This window comes from Netta rufina (assembly GCF_964035555.1).
Source record: "Netta rufina genome assembly, chromosome: 9".
NCBI lineage: Eukaryota > Metazoa > Chordata > Aves > Anseriformes > Anatidae > Netta > Netta rufina.
This window is the reverse complement of record NC_140132.1, coordinates 16132374-16149508: the sequence shown is the minus strand read 5'-3', so window position 1 is coordinate 16149508 and position 17135 is coordinate 16132374. Positions and strand designations below refer to the sequence as shown.

The 17135-nt window shown below is 47.6% G+C and overlaps 1 protein-coding gene across 12 annotated transcripts in view; it reads left to right on the top strand.

The window, feature by feature from the left end:
- LPP (LIM domain containing preferred translocation partner in lipoma) overlaps nt 1-17135 on the top strand; it is a 317139-nt gene that overhangs the window by 138653 nt on the left and 161351 nt on the right. For all 12 annotated transcript variants that reach the window (XM_084292045.1, XM_084292042.1, XM_084292043.1 and 9 more), the window contains one exon: nt 5767-5876. In XM_084292045.1, the coding sequence (XP_084148171.1) occupies nt 5767-5876 (110 nt within the window). The remainder of the gene's footprint in view (nt 1-5766; nt 5877-17135) is intronic.

The window sequence follows — 17135 nt, the reverse complement described above, 5'->3', positions numbered from 1 at the left end:
GATTTTGCATAATTTGGGGAACTGAGCCCTCGTTTCCTATCCCTGTGCTAATTACTGCCTTTGCGGGTGTTTGAGAGGGAGTTCAATGAGTTCTAACGTGAACCAAAGAAGGGGGGGATTTTCCCCACCGGTGACCAGAGCCGGGATGAAAGATCTGTGTACACAACACCAAAAATAGCAGCTGTCTGTGCTAAATCAAGTTGCTTGATAAAAGCTGAATCATTTGAAGGAGACTTGGTCTGGTGTGCCAGCTTTGCTCCTTTTAGCGGTTACGCCACGCTGAAACCTTTCAGCTTAGGGGTCCAGCTCCTGTCCCAGTGGCCATGTGGCTGTGCTACCTGCTGATAAACCCCAGTTACTTCTTGAAAGGTGGAAAAAGCAGCTTTTGGGCTACCATCTCTGCTCAGACCCGAACGTCAAAGCAGCCAGATTTGGATCTCCCCGCTGGCACTCGCCCATGCAGCTCCCCTGTCCCCAGCAGAGCCTCATCTGCTGCTCCTGCGAGCTGTAGTAACTTCTCCTTGCTCTAGTAACGCTGGAAGAAGGCCAGAGCGATTCCAGCAGAGCTATTTTGGATTTGTGCTTGTAGGAGGAATTGTACCTGGAGGTTTTAAGTTAATCGCGCGGTCATTTTTCCTCTGTATATTTAAACACAGAAGTTAATTAACATTTGAAAGTTTCACAGGCTGCTTCTTTTCATTATCTCAGCGAGCTGTAGCAAAAGGCTGCGTGACAGGAGGCTGATAGCCTGGCTGAAGTTGCGCAGGTGGGAGAAATGCTGGGGAAATGTTTCTATCAGATCCCAGGGGCTTGGGCAGTTGGCCGATGGGATGGAGGATGGGGTGAGGAACGCAAGCTGCCATGGTACACATTGCCTGTTGACTCGTCGTGTAGTAAACAGAATTGCCAGATGATTGTTGGCGTGTGTTTTTTATTTGAAGGGAATATTTTAAGCAGGACTGCGATTCATAGTCCTGAACTGTAGGGGACTAATGTTCCTGTTCTCCAGCTGGGAGAAACTAATTCAACATCTTGTGTTGTAAACACTCACTCATTTTAACTGATTACACCTCCAATGTTCCTCAAATCACTAAAATTACTAATTGCTATTCCTTACACATCAGAGAGTGAATCCTGAATAATTAACCCCAAATAAAATTAGATGAATTGGCCCTTTTAATTAGAATCCCTGCTGCTGTTTGTTCTGAGCTTCCTTTTCTTACTGTTAAGAGACTTTTAGAATGATTAAAACTGTTTAAGACTTAAACAGCCAGTGACCTTTTAATACAATATAAATCCATAAAAGCAATATTTCAGCTAGCAGGTGGTGAAGTAAATTTTTAGTGCAACTACCTGACAGATTCAGTATTCCTTTTTTAAATGCTAAGAATAAAATTAGCCAGTGTGTTATGTTTTTTTTTTTCTTTTTTCTCCCCCTGCTTATTAATACAGTAGCTGATTAACAAAAGTAGTTCAAATGGTAGAGTGAGTAATTGGTAAGAAAATGGTCGTTTGAGCAGTGCTTTGGGTTGGCTTTATTTTGTACGTGGCAGGTGAATGCGGTGTAGGTAAGTGGGTTGTGTAGCTGGTGTGTAATGGTGTGGCTGTTCCCCTGTACCAACACGGTGCCGAGGACCACCTGGGCCATGGCTCTGACCGAAGATGTGCCAGCACAAAGCATGATTTTAATCGTGTGTTTTCCTCGTCCAGTGATGGATGTTAAATGCAGATGTTACAGGAAAAGGCAGCATGTCAATGTAAGGCGTGGTGGCACCTACGAGTCACCGTGCCGTATCGAGCTGATGTTTTCTATAAAAATTCCGCAGTGTGGCTTTTGCAACATGAAATTTTCCAGAGCACTTTGCAGTGCTGCAGGATTCTGCAGGGTTTTCCTGTGGCTGTTGTGGGATACAGGTCAATGGGTGCGGAGAGAAATTCACGGTAAGCTTAATCAAAGGGATTTTAGCCCTGATGGATTAGGTTCAAAGTGTAAATCTTAATTGTTTCACTGTAGATCACCCCCAAATTTGGCTTTCTGCAGTAGAAGCTAAATATTTGACCAGGGAATGGAAGATGACTGCATCTGCTCAGCTGTTTGGAGCAGAAGAGAAACGCGTCAGTGGGGGTTTGCTCCATCACTGCCTGTACTCTGCTCTCTGGGTCCGGTGGGGAGCTTGGTTTTTCAGGTGATTCAAACCAATTCTGAACCAGCCTCAGAGGCAGAAATGACGAGAAAGGGTTATTTTTGTTTGGAGGAAGAAAAATGAAAAACATCTGGGCATATCGTCTTCAGATGTCAGCCAGAGATCTGGGAACACCAGTGTGAATCCTGTTTTGTTGCTTGATAGATTTCATTAAGTTATTGTTCCAGGGAAAAATATGATGTTTTGCTTTTGTGTGTTTCCGAGGGTTTTCCCCCAAACAGTCTCTTCTTACTGAACATGTGAGATCATCTTCGTGTCTAGAAGTTTCAAAGCTGCAAATCTTGATGTCTAAACAACTGTGTCAGTCGATGGGGGAGGCAATTACTGTGCTGCAATTCATTTGCTGACTGGCAGATGCATCTCCCTGAAAACAAAGGCTTGAGGCAGATGAGTCTGATCCTGCAGAAAACTTCCGTGCACTTAGGAATTCAAAGGTTTGCCTGCGAGTGAGAAAGGTGCTTGGTGCATGAAACAGGATGTTTGTTTGTGTTTGTGTTTTGTGTTTTTTTTTTTTTTTTCTCAGCTTGTACTCAGCTTTTTTCCTCCTTTTCTCCCCCAGATGAAGACCTGTTCCTTGCAAGTCATCTGTAAACCGTGCGCTGTTCGGGACCCAGATTTGACGGTGTTTATGTGTTTCCCTCTGTGCCTGAGGGATTCATAGAGCAATGCCAATAACAATACAGGAACAGCTCTGCCTCCTGCCTCAGGGAGGACTTGCTCCCGTGAGCTCGCTGGGAGGAGGACGGGGTCCTACGGCCGTGTGTGGGAAAGAGGAAAGTGCAGTGGCAGGATAAATAACTAAAGCTGTGAAGGAGGAAAGTCCATCTGTTCACAGAGGACCAGGAAAAGGCCAAACATCTGCAAGGTCCCCCCAGTTCATCACACATCTGCTTTCTGCTTCCCAGTCCAAACCCTTCCCGGTCGCCAGCAGCTTATCAGCCGCGGAGGAGAGAGGCAGCAGAGCTGGGCTGGGGCGCGGTACAGCTGCCTCCTGCTCCAGAGAGAAGTGTTTTCTTCCATACTCTTAAAAAGAGCTCTTCTCATTGTTTCTGTCCTTTCACTCTTTTTCTGAAACCTCTTGCCAATGTTTTTTTCTTTGGGGAGCAATGGCTCTTCCAAAGTGGCAAAATGGTATTTGTTTTGAAGTTGTGACAGCGATTGTTATTTTTCCCCCTCAGCCTTCTGCTTGTGCACAAACCCCGGCCCTTCCCTTATCTCATCCCCTTTACCCCGTTCTCTCCATGGGTTTGGCTTAGGTGGATTGAAGGGCTGTAATAAAAGCAGCACGGCTTGGCAGGGAGGTGAGGCTTTGGGGCTGGGGCTAACTGGAGCGACAGCATCTCAAGTGTATTCCTGGGGAAGCGTGCGTCCGCTGGAGATGAATTTGTTTGCAAAACTACATTGGTTGGTTGAAGGTTCGTTTTCAAAGCAAAGGACAGAAGTTTACATAGCACTCAGACATCCCAGCACTTTTAGAATGAAACACTTAAGATGTTCGTTTCAAAATATTTCTTCCTTTGTTTCTACTCCGTATTGAATTTCATATGATGTGAAATAAAAGGTTGGATTAATTATAGAGCAAAGAGGAGATACTGCAGATGTTATTGTGCATGTATTTTTTTTAAATCAGTCTTGAACTCTGCCATACAACGAACCAGTAGGTTTCATAGGATTTTGTCTATTGGAGCAGCATGTTTGTTTTAAATTAGTTTTCAGTGTGTTGTTTTCAAGCTGTCTTGGAGCATCTGTATTTGGGACAGTTCTTTCTTAGGGATTCAGAAGTGGGGTTTTTTTGTTTGTTGGTTGGTTGGTTGGTTTTTTGAATTCTAGCCATGCTCACTTTGGGGAAACTGGGAAGAAATTGCTTTCCTGGGAAATAAGATCCTTAAAAGTTCCAGGGGGACTTTGTGCCTTTTGGATAGCTCGTGGCTTTAGCAGATTTGCAGGAGAACAGGAAATCTTTTTGGGGCTGCAGACCCAGCTTGCCCTGCGGTGGCTCAGCCCTGGGCTTTCATCCTCGGCATGGGGAGCCCCAGGGACTGCAGGTCACTGGGCTTCGGTTCAGCACCTCTGTGAGCGGTTTGGTCACTGGGGATGGTGCTGGGGGACCCGTAGCTGGGAGCTGGAGCGATGCTGGGTCAAGGAGACAGCTTGTGTTTCCACACAGAAAGGGTTAAAACCCTCCAAAAGCCACAGCTCTGAGCTATGTGAAATACAACACTTTATTCACTTATCTTAAACTTCCATCACAGATGCACAGAGGAGAACCAACAGTAAACAGCTCTGCTTGCAGCATAAAGCTTTATGAGAGGAAATAAAAATATACCAAAGTGGTCCAAATTACAGGTAGCTGCCTCCCCAGGAGCCAAATCCAGTGCTAATGGCAAGCTCCTTTTTTTTTTTCTTCCCATCATTAGGAGGTGCTTTCAGAGCCTGGTGTCCTGCTGCCTGCGCTGCTCTGCCCATGTTTTCTCCTTCGTGCTCCCACCTCCTCAGATGTCCTGTAGGAGAGGTCTCCCAGCTCTGTGCAAAGCTGGATGGTTTTGCAGCCAGTGTGCTGCTTTGTACTTGTATTTACACATCGATGTTGTCAGAACTTTAAGACAAAGCAAATTTAAAGTGGAGATATTTTACACATCAGCCCCACATACAAAACCTCCTCGGAGCTGAAGGAGGTGGATGCTTCTGGGTTTGCAACTGGCCCATCCTTTCCTTGGCTGTTGTCACTGAGGACAGCCTCTGATTTTCCCAGCAGCTCCTTATGTGAAGCCATGAGGTCCCTATAAGAAAGGGAAACGCAAAGAGGGTGGCGGGCTGGTCTAGAGAACATCATTTTTGAGCTGGTAAAACAAAAAGGCATGTTGGGCTCCATGAGCGGTCAGAGACAAGAGGATGTTGGCTCTCCTGGGCCCAGCTGCTGTGAGCCCGAGGAAGCTTGTAGGAGGTTGGAACTGGGCTTGGTGCTGACCAGGAGGTTAAACAGCCTCAACTTGAGCCCCGAAGATTTTGGGCTCCAGCCCCAGCCCTCTGAGTGTCCCCTCCAGCAGGCAGGCAGTCCTGACGTGTAGTCAGCAGCTGATGCGGTCTTTAGAGTGACCAAAACCAGCTGGCGTCATTTGGCACAGGAAAGGAGTGAACTGCTTGGGATCTGCTGCCAGGCTGGATGTGGGGCATTCGGTAGTGCAAGTTTTGCAGCCTCCTGTAACGCATTTAAAGGAGAGGTGAGTTTTGGTCTGGGTGCTGCTGCCTCCAGGCTGCTGCGGGTTCCGAGGACCCCTAAGCAATCTGAAAGTGCTCCTGAGCTGTCACAGCCATCCCCTGGATCAGCAAGGGATGCAGTTGAGTATTTAATGGTTAAATGATGTGTTGACTGCCATAAAAGCAGTGGCAGAGCTGTGAGTATCACACGAGTCATCCCAGGAGCCAGTCTCCAGTCCATCCCTGCATCTTGGTCTACCTCCCTGCTTTCTCTCTGGGCAGCAGAGAGATGTTCTGAAATGATTCAGGAAGATGCTGGTGCTCTGCAATGAGTCTTAAGTTCTCTTGATTTTTTTTCTCCTAGGAGACTTCCTTCCTCCACCCCCACCTCCTGTGGATGACCTCGGGAACATCACATCACAAGGTGCCTTTCCCCCCCCACCCCCTATGGATGATGTTACTTTCAACGTGCAGGTAAGAAGGCAAGAATTTTATTGTGAGCGCAGAACTGCTGCAAAGGGGCTGTGGAAATAAGTGAATGGTAATAAAACAAGGTGGCAGAGTGCTGGGGTTTGAGATCACGTGTCAGGAACAACCAAGTCAGCATTAGCAAGCTCTGTTTCCCAAGCAGGGAATATTTCCATTCAAAACTTGCTGGGCTATTAAAGGATTTTTCCCATCCGGCTTGAATTAGAAAACTAATTGCGTTACGTCCTTGTGATAGTGGATGGGAGTGAAACCTTCCCAGAATGAATTGTTTTCTGGAAGGGCCACCTCCTTCCACTGACTGTGGAGAGACCTTAGGGCAGTAATCTGATCCTAAAAGTGCTTTGTTTAGTTGCCTAAAATTAAATGCAGCAAATAAGCCCTGGCCCAGGCTCCGGTGATGTCACTGGGACCCTTTCCACCTCATTTTTGCTAGGTTGGATCCTCTAGATTTGCCATCTGAGTGGAAGCACAACTTGTAAGCTGCACGAGGCAGCGGCACGTCCTGTGTGATGGGGAGGTATGGCCTCCTTCGTGCAGACCTCCCCATCTCACCTGGAGTGCCAGGTACTGCTGTGCTAGGTCAGGCAGGAGCAGAAGGCGCTGAGCTTGCCCAGAGTACCTCCGTGCCAGTGCGTAGCAAGCTTCTAAGCACCGGGGCTGAAAGAGCCTTCTGGGAGCAGTGATGAGGGCAAAGCCAGTGTGATCTGGGTTTGAGACTGGCCAGAGTTGTGTAACCAGGTGTCTGTGGCGTGGGGCTGCCCCTGATGGCCCAGGAAGGTGGTGGCAGCGCTCTGTCCCTCGCTGGAGCTGAGCCTGGCGGCAGCCAAGTGGGCAGGCATTAAACAGGATTCAAGAGGTCTGACTTTATTCCTCACCCTGCCACGAACTCCGGAGTCAATTCATCCACTTTGTGCCTTTATAAAAAGAAAACGTTTCTCTCCCTCATGGGCTTCTTGTGAACTACTCTTGCCTGTAGCAAGACGTTCGGAGGCTATCACAAAGTCTAAGCGTGTTCCCGTGATGGTTTCAGCATCCTTGGAGAGGGAAGGGGTTAATGACAATTATGTTTCCCACTGCCAGGAAAGGCTGCAGCCATCGGAGACATTAGCCAAGTGAGGAGCATGGCTTTTCCCAGCCTTGGGGGAGTGAAGTAATTCCCCAGCAAGTGTTGTTCTGCCTCTTATCTCTCCAAGAAGCGTGGTCCCCCTGGGAGCCGGGGTGCTGGGAAGCAGCAGCGCAGCAGGCGCCTGCCGCGGGGCAAAGCTCAGCTCCCTGTGCAATGGGAAGAGGCTGTGGTGGTGCCTCTGTGCTTCTCCAGATCCAGCCATGGCCTGGGAAGGGCTTTTGCAAGGAGGAAACCTCGCCACATGTTTTGGAAGGGGTTTGTGTCTTGTGATCCTCGCGCCTCAATCCTCTGACTGTCCGAAGATGTGCCACAGCACCACGGGGCTCTCACTGAAACTGGCCTGCTGGTACAACCACCAGATGGACTGGCTCTTGCCTGCTGAGCTCATGAAATTGTTATTTGTCACACCCTTTCCCTCTGCCTTTGGAAAGCCGGGGCTGGGGCAGTGTTAACAGCCTCGGTTTTGGCAGGGATCTGGTTAGATCAGGATTCCACCGATGGCAGCCTGTCGGGAGGAAGGCAAGCCTTGGGGCTGCATCCCTGCAGTCCTGCGTGTCACCACCGCCAGGTGTACCCAGCAGACACAGACCCCTGCATTTCGTCTGCTCTCAGCTCCTTTTCCCCTTTCCTTTCCCTTCCATCCTCAGTGAAATATATTGGGAGCAGGCCTAAGCCAGTGCAGAATCAGGATCCGGCAAGATCTCGTGTTGCAAGATGAGCAGGAGTAGCAGTCCTGGTCTTGCAGGAGTAGCAAAATCCACGCTGATGTGAGAAGTAAGGCCTGGGAGATGAGGGAAAAGGGCACGTGGCAATGGAGAAAACGATTTGATGCTTCTGGGTATTGAATGTGACTGCGGGCAGAGGTTCCCTTGCTGAAGGGGCAGATGGGGTGGTGGCTGTGCTCGCTCTGCTGCAAATCCTGACGGTGTTTGCACAGCCCCAGGACATCACAGCACAAAGACAACACTCCTTGGGGTGTGTGTTGGCCTGTGCTCCAACCTAAACCTGGCTCTGCTCTCTGACCCCAAGCACTTCATTTCTGCACCCCCTCCGTTAAATGCATACCCAGGAGCAGACGATCCCGTTGCTGAGTGTGGGGCAGGTTCAAGGTTCTGCTCCTGGGGCTCGCTGCAAGCCCTCCACGTCTGCTCCACTGCTGGAAACGGATCTCCAGCAGCGCAACCTCTTGACAGCAGAAATTCTCTCCGTATGGCAGAGGGTTTCGTGCCGCTGACAGCTCATGAAAAATGTGCACTGTGGCTCCAGGTAAAGTTTTTTATACTAGGTGTTAAGTTGATGAGGGCAGCAGCAGATAGATATATGTTTAGTTTATTATCATTTCATGCATTACCGTTCGCAGACAGCTGCAAGCTGCACAGATTATTACAGTTTAAGTTGGAGTTTATGGAGTAGCAGTTAAAATAATAATGCCCGGTTTTCATAGGCCTATTTATCTCTGGATCTCTGTTTGGACAGTGGAGCTGACCACTTAGGATCAGATCCAAAAAGGTACTTTAGTATCTAACTTCCCTCTAGATGCCTACACTGGCTGAAATCAAAGGAGGAGTGGGCCATGAAACAACTTTGCAGTAGATCTGGCATTTTCTTGTAATTTCTGTTTCCTCATCTAGCTCACGTTCAGATTCACAGCAGGGCAGGAGAAAAGGGGAAGGAAATTTTGACTCTTTTCTTATTAACTGTAATGCTTTGAAAAAAAAAATAAAATAAAAATAATAAGAGAAAAGGAAATGTTTATTTTAAAAAAGCAGCGTCTTGGAGCTGGGGGCCAGTTGTGTTGGGAAGTTCCCCTTCGGCTGAAGTCAGGCAGCGGAGGCAAGGGCTTGTTCCCAGAATGGTGGTGAGGGCGCGACGATGGCGTGTTTGACAAATAAGGACATAAGCAAAGAGCTTTTTGCCACGTTGGCTTGTGCTCAGTTTAAAAGAAAAAAAAAAAAAAAAAAAAAGGAGAAAAAAAAATCCTGGACGGGAAGAAAAATGAAATCACTGTTTGTCAAAGGGAAATAGATAGATCTGGGAGACAGGGAGATTTTTTTTGTTGTTGTTCTTTTTGCCTTCTAGTCTCAAAAAGGGCATTCTGAAGGAAAGCAAACGTGAGCAACCCTTACAGGAAACCTCTCCAAGTGCCCGGTGTTGCTCCCAGCAGGACCCTTGCCGACGGCACCGGCCGCTGAGAGCTGGAGGGTGTGATGAGAACAGCCGGCCCTTACCCTGAGTCCAATCCTGGGGGAGGCCAAATGATTAAGGGGGCATCCTGCAGATTCCCCGGGGGAATTGGGGTGGCAGACGGCTGGGGCTGTCCGGCAGAGGCTCACACGGAGCCTTGCAGCTTTCCAGTGCCTGCTGGAGCTGTCGGGGCAGGAGCTGGGCGCCTGCGAGCAGCTGTGACCCCGAGCTGCAGACCCGCCAAGGGCCACCCCGGTAAAACACGCGTCTCCAAATCGCTGCTAATTGCCCACAGGTGCTGTGTCTGCGGCCCGGGTCTGATTTTAATTTGGGACCCGAGCTGCTACCGTAGCACGGACGGTGCTGAGCCGGGAGATCACCTCTTTCCCAACAGCCCCCGGCCGTTATCAGCATGTTTTATTGACAGGCCGCAGAGCACTTCACAAAAGAAATACCGGTCTCTCTCTGATAAGGAAGCTGAAGCAGGGAAAGTGATTTGCCTGGGTCACCGGGCTGGACAGCAGCAGGCTAAAAATAGTGCCCACATCTCCTGCATCCCAGAGCAATTGTTGGCCGCATCGCGCCGCCTCGGTACGGAGAAAACGGTGACTTAATGAATAAACACCATCCGCTGCTGGGAGCAGATAGAACTTGGGATATGGCAAAGGGGACGTGCTGAAGAGCTTGAGGATGGGGTTTAGAGTGAAGAAGCCATCAGACGTGCTGCCTGCGTGGGGTGCAGGGTAAAGCAGAAGCTAAGGCGCCAGCTCTCGGCACGTTCAGGTCACAGAGCAGCCTGGCACCTGCCCTTGTATGTGCTGTAGGGTTACACGGGAAATTCCTTTCAGCGGGGGAGTTTGGGGAGGAGAAATAACAGAACGTGGTCTGAAGGCATACAGGCCTTCCTCTGCCAGGCTGTTCAGAGGAGAGCCCTGCTCCAGGAGCCAGCCTTGGGAGCTGGTGGCAACGTGTGCCGGGTGCAAGCAGCCAGCCCCGTCCTTGTGGCTCAGCATTTCACCGCCTGCCGGCCCCTGGGCGAGTGCTGCTGCTGCTTCTGCCTCTTCCTGGGCTCCAACTCATCCATCACAGAGGAATTTGTTCATTTGTTGGTTTTGGGTGCGTTTGTTGAGGAACCACTGGGGAAGGAAGGGCGCGGGTTTTGCCAACAGGGGGTGCTGCCTTAAATAGCGCATCTCCGCAGCTGGGCTCTGCCGGAGTGCTGGCCTGGCTCAAAATCGCCTTCCTTTGAATGGCTGGAGAAGCCGAAAAGGCCAAAGAGAGCAGAAAGTGTGTTCAGCCTCCCTCTAGTGCTAGATTTTGTTAATCATCGGGATTATTGGCCTGGGTTTAGGTGCTCGCTGGAGAGGAGCATCCGTAGCGCCGCGCAGCTCTAGCTGACTGCCTCCCCGGGCTCAGGCAAGGAGCGGTCGCTCCTGGTGGCTCTGTAAATAAAACCGTGGTCTGTGTGTACAGCTTTCAGTTTGAGAGCCCGCTTTTGCAGATTTCTGGGACTCTTAATGTGATTTATTAAAATCCAGGTGATAAGTAACAGCCTTTTATCTAAATTGAAGCCGTGTCCAACAGTATAAATAAATTACCTGGTAATGTTAACCCTCTTACTCAAACCTTGGCTTTGCAGGAATGCTTTTGATCTGTCTCCCTCCTTCTGCCGTCCTTGTGTGTTTGAGAAACGGGAACGGGCTGTGTTCTGAATTAGACTTGAACAAATAACATGTATGCTCTCTGCATGTGTAAATGCTCACCGGCTCCTACAGGTCGATGTGTGCTAGTTCTGTTACAGAGGTCTCTGGGCACTGAGGTAAGAAGAATCAGTAATTCTAAGCCTTTATGTTGATGAATATTTGAATGTATGGTATATGAAATTGCATAGGTTTTCTCATATACCTACACATATATACATATGCACGTAGGCACACTATATATATATATATTTATATATATATATATGAGAAATGCATAATGAGCAGGGATATAGAGCAGGCCTCCATATTCTTGGGGAACAAGCAAGCACATTTTATCCCTGCTGCTTTTTTATCCTTTCTGTGGGTAGCATGACCAGTAAATCCAGGATCACAAGAGAAAAGGAACACTGAGCATGTCTTTCAGTCAGCTCTTGATGTAACCCATCTTATACGCATGTTTGTTTTACAATGCCAAACCACATTCTATTTTAAATCTTTAATGAACCTCTGTTCCCATCTATGTAACTTTCCAGTCCTTACTCTCTTCAGAATAGACAAAGATGCTTATTATAAACCACAAATTTTACTGAAAGGGTGAACTGGAAAAGTTTTAATTGTACAGCGTAAGCCTGCCATTCATCTCTGTGCCTGGCTATTAATATCTTGGCAATGCTATAATGCAATACAGCCTTTAATAGCTAAACCTCTCGGCAAGGACTACAAAGGAAGCAAGGATCCAAACAGTTAACTGTTCTCATTATTTTCATCATGGTTATTACTGTGTTATTTAATGTATTTGTTATGTTATTGTTTAATATAGTAACAGAGCAGGCAGGATGTGCCAGGACCTGTGCTGGTGCACACGCGTGCGTTCCCTGGGAGGAGGAGGGTTGCGACGGGGCTGTGAAACACTTTCAGGGAAGGAACAGAAGCAGCTTTTGGTAATCTGCCATGCGACGGGTAATGAGGTGAGAGAGCAGAAGAAAGCAGCAGCTAATAGAGATCACATGTAAATAAGGGCATGGGCCCTTCTAAAGGGTTGTAATAGGAAACAGAAAGGTCAGAGAGACTGCTGATTGGCATGTTCAGAGATCGCCAAGCTAAAACCATCCCAGGTTAAGACTCGAGGCAGTGTTGCGCACGTGGTCCAAGCAGCGTGGTTGTGGGTCCCCTGGGGCTGTGCCCGAGGCTACAAGCCCTGGTGGGCTCGTCCCGGCTCGTGAGGGTACATCTCTTTGTGGGACACTGCCACCCTGCTGGCAACAGTCAGGTCCAGTGCACCTGCAGAGAGGTTAATCCGTGACCTGGGTTATCCTCCTGTGGGTAATAGGAACCTGAATGGGGTAAGAAATAAGGGAGGCAGGGAGGGCATGCATAAAAAGGAGACAATTTGGTCCTGTCAGACTGAGCTAGTACCAGGCTGTGACAGACAAAGGGAAGCGAAAACATCATTGTATCCAAGGTAGAGTTATTTAAACATGGGGAAAATAGATAATGAAGACGTGGGAATTCTCCCATTATAGCCAATGAGCTAAGTGATGGAAGAGAGCGAGATAACATGATCGGTATTGACGACATTTCCATTCTTCTCATTTCTGAGTGCTATTCACATTTTCTGTTGGATTAGCAGGTCCTAGGAAAGATCTTTTGCAGGATTGGTTGCTCTCATGTCAAATCCTGGGTAGGCTGTGTTGCATTAGGGAACTGTAATGCAGCGGCGAGACTAAGACAAACAAACTGTCAGTAGCAAGAAGGAATTCTAAAAACTGCAGCGGAGACAAATTATTCTGCCTTTTCTGTGAAGCTGGCTGGGGTTGGAAGATGTGGTTTAGAAAGACAAAGTCTTTCCATGAAGCTTGGTCATGGTGGTAGGCTGGGACGTGACACAGCAGGCAGAAGTCAGATTTCCACCTTGGTTTTGATGCTTTTAGTACAATATTTTGGGGTAGTGAAGTAAGCTTTGGTCAAACAAGTTGAAAGGAAATGCACATATACTCCTTGTCTGTCTAAATTCAGATTTGCAGCCCTGGAGTAGTTCAAAGTGTAGGGCAAACTTCATCCTATTTTAGGTGTAAATTTTGCCCGACAGTAGCGAGATGTGGATATGGAGATGATGCGAGTGCATCTAGTCACCAAGAAGGGAAGTGGCTCAAATGCAGGCTCCTGTCCATTTTTCAGTTTCTATCCCTGGTGAAAAACAAGGCTTTGGTTGCCATGCCAGGTGATTTTGTTGTCTCTGCGAGGAGCATGTGGCACAGTGACTGAGCAAGCTGGGAGGTGGTAGAAATAACAATGAGAAATGTTGCAGCCAGAGCTGGAGGAATTTGTTCCAGAACAGAAAGGCAGGAACGATTTTACGTGTTTGCTGCCATTAAATTCTATCTTTGAGGACCATTCCCCACAACTGTATTCTTCCATTACGATTTGCTGATGAAAATGCAGGATGTTGGTTAGCTCTAATGCACAGGTAAGAAAGAGCATCTGGAAAATATCACAGATTGCTTTTAGGGCTTTGTTTTCAGTTGTGTGAGAAGTAAAAGCAAAAATGTTTGGGAAGGCTGCAGCAGCTCCAAGTGTTGCTCAAACAAGCAAGCGAGGACTCTGTCAGAGGTGCTGCACAGGCTTCTCTCGTTCAGCAGCCCCGACCTACAGCTCCTTCCCTCTCTATCTCATCATTTACGCGTCTCTGTTTTGCCATGGAAACAGCCTCATGTCTTGTTGCATCTCAGGTCTAGCTTTCAGCTTCAGCTCAGTTACTCCCCTCGCTCCTGACTTGCTCTCCCCATACCGGGCTCTGCAAATTCACCGTGCTCAGCCCTGCAACACAGCTCTGTGTTTTCCCAAAAGATGTCACTGCTGGGGCCTGTGCAGGTGTTAGGGTGTCAGCACTCCCCATGGCTGATGGAAGGGCTGCTCACCGGGAGCAGCACGCAGCAGGTGCTAAAACTGAGTGACCCTCATAAGGAAATCCAGACGGAGGATGTTTTCTGCACCGAGGTAAATGCCATTTGGCTTCTGTGGCTGTATTGGCTCCAAGCAGAAACAGAGTTAAGAGATATTTTCCTGTGGCCTAATGTGTACTGTAGAAATCATCATTTCTGATGCATATCTGTTTTCAGGCATGAATTCGTAATTAAAATAAAATGACTTTAATTCATTTATCTGCATGTGGGTAGTACCAGAATAAACCTCAGAGTTCATCTGGGAAGGAGCTGCATACTGAGAGTTCTCTTTGCAAGGTTTTATGGTGGTCTCTGCAAGTTGTTCATTGTTCCAATTTTGTGTAATTCAGATACTTTTTCCTCTCCCGAAGTCCTTTGGAAAAGTCTAGAAGGTAAGGTGTCTGAACAGGACTTTGTGGTTAAAAACAAAAGAAAGAAAACCTGTGGTCATTCAGCCAAATCAAGTACTAGACATGAGTCCTGCAGCCTTGAAGGGAATTGAAATGCAGGCCTAATGGTTTGGAAAAGGAGACAGCCAACTTCTTGAAGGTGAGGACCTTCCTCAGTGAATAAGACCTGATGGGTGTTGCCCAGCTGAGGCTTATCTGAAGCTGCTGGTGGGCTGCAACAGGCTGCCCTCTGAGCCAGCACCCGTCATCTGCCCTAAGCATGTGTACTGAGGCAGGGTCCAGGCTTTCCCATTCTCAGCTTTGAGAGACATATAGTAAATTTTTTAACTTGACTCGGTTCTGCGAAAGCCAAACCCGAGCCATCCACTTTCATGTAGTTTTATACATCCATTTTCCTGACATCTTGCCAGGCTCTCCGGGAGATTCTTGAATCCTTGCAAACTTTTTGGCATGTACCCCTTCCTATTCCAGCAAAACAAGCAAACAAATTCAGAAATATGTTATATGTTTAACTTTGGCGCTTGGAGCTTATTCAGGCTGTGAAAATTGAATGGCCAATTTTTGTTTTACTTTTTATTTTTTGGTGGTGATTTCATAATAGCTTCACAGCCCGTGTTCAGGAATGCTTTCTCAAATTCAGAGAAGCTCGACTGTGTGCTGAAACTTCATTGAAGTTGATAGAACTTCAGCACACGTGTAAAATTAAGCATAAGCTTATGTTGTATACAGTCTCTTTGCAGGTGACACAAGCAGCTGCATATGGGTTTCCAACATGTGATTAAATTCCAAAAGGAGTTTTTAAAAACAGTTTTAGTCAACCTTAATTTTCTGAAATTGGTAGCTTTAACAAAACCTATCTTTTTTGATTAAAATTGCCTGAGACGTGTCCCTTTTTAAAAGCTCTTCATTTAACTGTCACAATATACAGTCTTGTGTGGGATAGAGTTTGTTCATGCAAATTTAATTTCCAGTTAAAGTGCTACAAATACAAAGTGATTTCAGCAGAGCTTTGCGAGCACAGCAGCGCCTTCGCTTTCTCCCCTCCGTGGATCTGGGGGCCAGGCAGAGCCAGCAAATTGCCAGCTGTGTCCTTCTGCCTGTCGCACATCGCAGCCTCACCCGGTCACCTGGAGAGACCAAAGGCACCTAGGCTTGAGCAGCAGATGCCAAGAGATGAAGAAATCTTGGAAGTTGGTTCTAGCATTTAATTACCTGCACTATTAGGCATAAAGTGAACGTCTCTTTTATTTTAGCCGGAATCGGTCTCGCTTCAGCCTCCTGGCTGCTGCACGTTGTTCTGTTTTGCTAGATGGGGCAGGGCAGTCTTGTATCCGGCATTCTCATTCTGCGAGGCTGTTTAGGTATAGCTATTGAGCTACTCAGTCTCCTTTATAAGTGAAACCAAGTGAGCTCTGTACGTGTCTCATTGTCAGCTGTTTCTGCTTTTCTGGGGAGTCTCTCAAGTTTTTCAAACGCTGCCTTCCAACCTGGACGCGGTATTTCAGCATCAGACTTGCCAGAAGTGTTGAAAGAAGAGAAATCGCTAATCTTCAGCCTCCCTTGCCACAGGATTGCACAACACTGGGAAGGAGCTGGCGGTCGGTGTTTCTCCCTCTGGACCACAAATCCTGGTATGGGGGCTGGCGGGGATGGCTTGCCCACAGCCCCCAAGGTGAGCTCCCCCGGCTGTTGCATCTCTGGGTGCCGTACTCCAGCAGTGGGGCTTCCAACGCTGGCTCTAGGAGGTGAATTTCCAACATGTGGCTTCCATTCGGATAGCCTTGCGTGGAAAACCATCCAAGATAAATCTTGTCAAAAACGCGTTTCTTTTCTTGCCCCTCGCTGTTTTCAGCCTGCTCGTGTTTGATGGCGTAGTTCACATAGAAGTTTCAAAGAGCTTCAGGAGCTGTCACAGTCTTCACGAGGAGGAAACAAAATAGAGTGCAAAAGCCACTCTGCTCCGGGGGGAACATGGCAAGAGAGTGTCCTCACCTCCTCTTGTGGCTGCTGGGTTCGCTCAGGCAGCGCCTTGGCCAACAGATGTGTGTGTGTAGGCGTGTGTAATTCGTGGCTTGTCAGACACGTCCTGTGCAGTTGGAGGCATCCTCCTCTTCCCTCTTCTCTTACGCCAGAAGAGGAAAGAGGAAGATTACGACTTGGCCAGGATGTGGAGGTTAAGGGAGTCTCTGCTCTTGGACATTGCCATGGGATCTTTTATAAACGTAACTTCCATGTAATGTGAGTCAGTGGAAAGGCCGTCCTTTGCTGCAGCAGACACCTAATGAGCTATTTGGTTCCTATTATTGATTGAACTTTGGAACTGCATTGGGGTAATTGGTTACTCTTCGGTTATGGCTCCCATTGGAGGCAGATGATGAAATATCCAATATCTCCTCGTAGTTCTCGGGTTTTCTGCAAGCAGCAGTACTCTGTGGGGAACATCAGTTCTGCTAGATGGCTAATTAAACGTTAATTTGTGACAATATTGGAGCAGATTTCAAGTTGGCGGGGGAGTGGGCAAAGAGAGGGGAAACTTTTAGCAGTCACCATAATTATCAATAACGAGTCCTAATATTATTGCATTAATTAAAGGAAAAAGTATATATTCCCTGCTGCCATAAAGTTAGTTACAGCCACTGAAAGTCACTCTGGGTCAAAAGGATTTCATGGCCAACTCTTCTTGCCCTGTGAACAGAGAAGTAGCACCGTCCTGCAGAAGACATAAAGAAATAATTGATACATTCCACTTTATATTGTATATTCTGCTGATGAACAAGAACATTTTGCTAATTCAATTTAATTCCCAAGGACGAGTGATTGTAACTCCACCCGGAGAATATTAAATTGCCTTAATGGAAAAATAAACTGGTTTTATTCTC